The 4,466-nt window shown below is 37.7% G+C and overlaps 1 protein-coding gene across 1 annotated transcript in view; it reads right to left on the bottom strand.

Moving 5' to 3' along the window:
* Positions 1-280: 280 nt before the first annotated feature.
* Positions 281-4,466, bottom strand: part of LOC102876762 (nucleoside diphosphate kinase A-like) — a 55,489-nt gene continuing 51,303 nt past the window's right edge. The window contains 4 exon segments of the mRNA XM_006892788.1: positions 281-486; positions 489-529; positions 531-730; positions 732-820. Coding sequence (XP_006892850.1) covers positions 281-486; positions 489-529; positions 531-730; positions 732-820 — 536 coding nt within the window.

Below are 4,466 nucleotides of genomic sequence, written 5' to 3'. Positions count from 1 at the left end.
TGATCATTTCTGGAAGATATACTATGTGCCCTTGAAAAGATAGCAAATTGAGTTTGGTTTTTTTTTTGTTTGTTTTTGTTGTTGTTGGGATAAAATATTTTAATGTGATGGCAGCACATTAACACTGTACAAGGAATGTTCACAACTTCACGAGTTAATCTCCAGATTACAAGGAAGTCCCCAGAAATAACTGGGTTTGCTACGGCCCTGTCCCCTGCCTGTGGCTTGGGGGGCAGTGGAATGGGAACAGTTCTGTGGTCAGCTCACAGATCCAGCAGCATCACTCATAGATCCAGTCCTGAGCACAGCTCTTGTAACTCACCAGTTCCTCGGGGCGAAACCACAAGCCAATCTCCTTCTCCACACTTTACACAGAATCGCTGCCATGAATGATGTTTCTGCCAACTTGAATGCAAAATTCCCCTCAAATAGTCCCAGGCTTGGAGTCGGCAGGGTTGGTGTCCCCGAGCATCACGCGGCCGGTTTGACCACATTCAGCCCTTCCCAGACCATGGCAACGACTGGCCCTGTGCATGTACTTCACCAAGCCAGTATAGAACGGGCGGTCCTTCAGGGCGATGTAGTGCTCCTTGAGAAGGTCTTCAGATGCTTGTATGAATTTCAAAGCGACGGGGCGGAATCCCTTCTGCTCAAAACGCTTGATGATATCTCCCACGAGGCCCCGCTGGACTCCATCAGGCTTGATAGCGATGAAGGTGCGCTCGCTGTTTGGCCGTGGTCTCTTCTTCTAGCTGCGTGGGCTTGGATTCCGGCCCCTGCCGCCCGCACCCAGCAAATTGAGTTTTATTTGAGTGTAGTACTCAGAACACATCCACAAAGTCTCCTCTCTCCCCACAAGCACCTTGAAGTGCTGGCACTGGGAAGAGTGTCTCACCTGATGGTGCCTTCTCTCCTAAAGCTTAGTGTCTTCATTTGTCTCTGAAGTGCACAAGATGAGGGGTGCCAACTTAAGCAGTTTTAGTATGGGGTGGGTCTCATGCTAACCCACTCTCATGCAGAAAGCTGCGAAAATTGTTCTCCTGCTTAAGGCTCTGTCCCAAACTCTCTTGTTCTGTTTGGCCCCTTGCAATATTTTTACCATGACCTGAAAATTAGTGTCAGGCATGTCCTAACAAATATTCTGGTAGAACTGGACCCTAGGAAAGAGCATAGGAGATCATTGTATGCTCTTATACGTTACAAATTTTGCTTATAAATTAGGTAAGAATATACTTAGCTATTAAAGCTGTTTCTTGGAGATTTTTGAGATGTTGTACCCTTATGATCCATTACATGATCCATTAGGAGGGGAAGAAAATGGAGGAAAAAAATAATAGTCTTTTAACTCCATTTGTCTAAAAGAGAAATTCTTTCCCTGTACAATTGTATAATGATGGAACATTATCAACCACACTCTTTAATGGTCCGTAGTAAAATAAAATGTTCACAAGGATGATGAGTATAAGATCTAGCACAAAATCACAGCTACCTGCTCTGAGTACCATTAAAGCAAATGAGAAAATAGCTACTTTCAAAGGAATTAATTTGTGTGATAGACAGGTAAGCAGAATTCTTTTGGCAAGGGTATCCTTTTTAAAAACATCTTGTTATTGCTTTGGGCACACAAAACATATTTGCATTCGGCAGTCATTTAGTAAAAGAGTCAAAAGCAAAGAGTAAGACTAAGAGATGCTGTCCATTTTCAAATACAGAGGCTGAAACTAAACTAAACACAGTTCAAGTACAAACACGGAATTTTGAAACTAAATTAGGGAGGCTTATTATCTTTCTTACAAAATTGTAGCAGCTTACAGAGCTTTCATTATTTTGCTTTGACAGGGAAGCTATTTTTTTTCTTCCCTGTTACAGATGAGAATATTCTCAACAAATGTCAAATCTTCAAATTCATTTTTTCATCTGTTTGTGCCCAAAGCACCTTTTTTATTGTGCCATTTGTCTATAATAATAGTATGATGTAGAGAAGAAAACAATCAATCAGCTATAGTTATTGAGCAATTTACATAGCCAGGCTTGTGCTAGATGAAGTAGGAAAAATAGAGGAAGGGCAGACAGGATGTAATTAAATACCAAATATGTGGTAGTTAAAGTGCTATAGGAAGCAGTAGAGAATAAAAGTGTCATATAGGAGGTGGGGATTTTAGCTTGGCCTTGAAGTTTGGCTAGAATAAATATTGTGAGAAACAAAAAAGACTTTCCAGCACAAGAAAAGTCCAAGACCTTATCCATGCCTGCACACTGCTTTATCGTAATACTTAGCATAGTGCCTAGCACATACTTGAAGTTCAATTACTATTTGGGGTAGCTAAATGATAATCCAGATACTTTTTCTGTAGGGGTGGCCTGAATCATAAAGATTTCCAAGGTAACTTAGAGAGCTTTCTGTGATACAAGAAATAAAAAATATACCATCATTAAGTCAGCCTTGTTTCTGTCACCATAGCTATATTTTATAACAGTTCTTCATTTTGTTTTGATATTTTCCATTGTAATCACCAATTATTATTAATGAATGTTGGTTGCATGTTGCTTAATTTCATATTGCAAAAGCTGGGGGAGTCCTCCAATTTTTGGTTTTAATGATTAGTGCATATATTTCGATAATACTTGTGGTAACAAGTTTTCCTTAAATCTATTCAAATAGTATCCTATCACATGCAACATGTGCTTTAGGATAGATTGTTAGATTTAGTTTTGTTCTTTTTTTTTAATTACGATTGGAACACCATTTCTCTTCAATTTATCATTGTAGATGATGTGATTGTCTTCTTTCCAATGGCCAATACCAAGTCCTCTCAGTTGACTAATGCATAGAATAGTGATCTTTATGTGTACATTTGATTTTTTATAACTTTTACTATTCCTAATTTAATATTTCATAAATTGTATTTTTTCCTTTTCATTAGTTTATTTTCAAAATTCTAATACAAATTTGAACAATTTCTTTCTATTTCCCTCATCCCCGCCATCAAATTATACAACCCAATGATTAATCCCCTCTTCCCCCTGTACATCCACATCCCTCTCCTTCCAGCCTCTTCCACCACCCCCCCGCCCGGATCCTTATATCTAATTATTAGTAAGTACTTGTAGCTATTTCTCCTTATTTCCTGAATGTCTTCCAACCTAAGATCTCTACTCTGCTACTATATCTAACAATAAACCTCTGTTATTCATCAATTTTTAAATACTTTGTTATTTCAGAAGTGAATGGTCAATCCTGTATCTTATTCTGGATGCTCTACTGAAACCTGTTCACCATAAGTGACCTGCTTATAGTCAAAACAACAAGAAAGCTGTGCACCAAGATTGTACCCTTTCTCCATATTCATTCAATCTATGTTGAGGAAATAATTCAATAACTGGACATGAATAAGAATGCAACATGAGGATCAGAGAAAGTCTCATCAACAACATGTGTTATGTTGATGATACAATCTTACTTGCAGTTAAGTGAAGAGTACCATTGTCTGCAGAAGATAAAAAAAAAACAACTAAAACCTTCAACATAAGTTACATCTCAATATCAAGAAGAGAAAAATCCTCAATGCTTGGCCAAAAGACAAGATCACAACAGTGTAAAGAATAAGTTTAAGTTTGATTTAAAGACTAAGATTGTTTGATTCAAGCAAGGATGTTTTCAGTTACTTCCTATGCATCTAAAAGTTGGACAATAAATAAAGATGACAGAAGAATTGATGCCTTTGAATTATCATATTGGAGAAGTGTCCTGAATATTCCATAAAGTTGAAAGAACAAACACTCTGTCTTAGAAAAAGTACAAACTGGGTACTTCTTAGGGCCAAGAATGGGGAAACTTCATCTCACATACTTTGTACATGTTGTCAGGAGGGGCCCTGGGAAAAAGTATCATGCTAGGAAAAGTGAAGGTCAGAGTAAGAAAGGAATGCCCCAAACAGACAAACTCACAGAATGACTGCAAAACGACATTGAGAATATCAAAGCTAGTGAAATAATACAGGATAGGTCAAGGTTCATATCTACTGCTCATAAGGTCACTAAGTTTTATTCAGCTCAACAGAACCTACCAATAACAGCAATGCTTATCATAGTGGAAGTGACAAGTGACATTGTTATAACATTGGTGTTGCTATGTGCCATTGAGTCATCTAAGATTCACAGAGACTTTAAGCATAATAGCTCTGAACATATACACAACAAAACTTTCAGTTCTTAATACAAGATTCTTACACTAGGAAATGACAGTGGCTTTAGGAGGGTTGGCCTACCTTTAGCCTAAGAGGAGGAAAGGCCAGCTTATCCACTTATCCAGACTTTGTCATGAAGTCAATTATCTTGAACAAGTGCTTGATAAAGGAGTACTACTTTACCAAAATCATCTCCTATAGCGATTCTTTTCATACTGTAGCATCTTGGACTAAGGATTTGTTTTTTAAATATTATTATTATTATTATTATTATTATTA

Source organism: Elephantulus edwardii, unplaced genomic scaffold (assembly GCF_000299155.1).
Source record: "Elephantulus edwardii isolate Elephantulus edwardi_28Jun2011 unplaced genomic scaffold, EleEdw1.0 scaffold00119, whole genome shotgun sequence".
Taxonomy (NCBI): Eukaryota; Metazoa; Chordata; class Mammalia; order Macroscelidea; family Macroscelididae; genus Elephantulus; species Elephantulus edwardii.
This window is presented reverse-complemented; position numbering and strand designations above follow the sequence as displayed.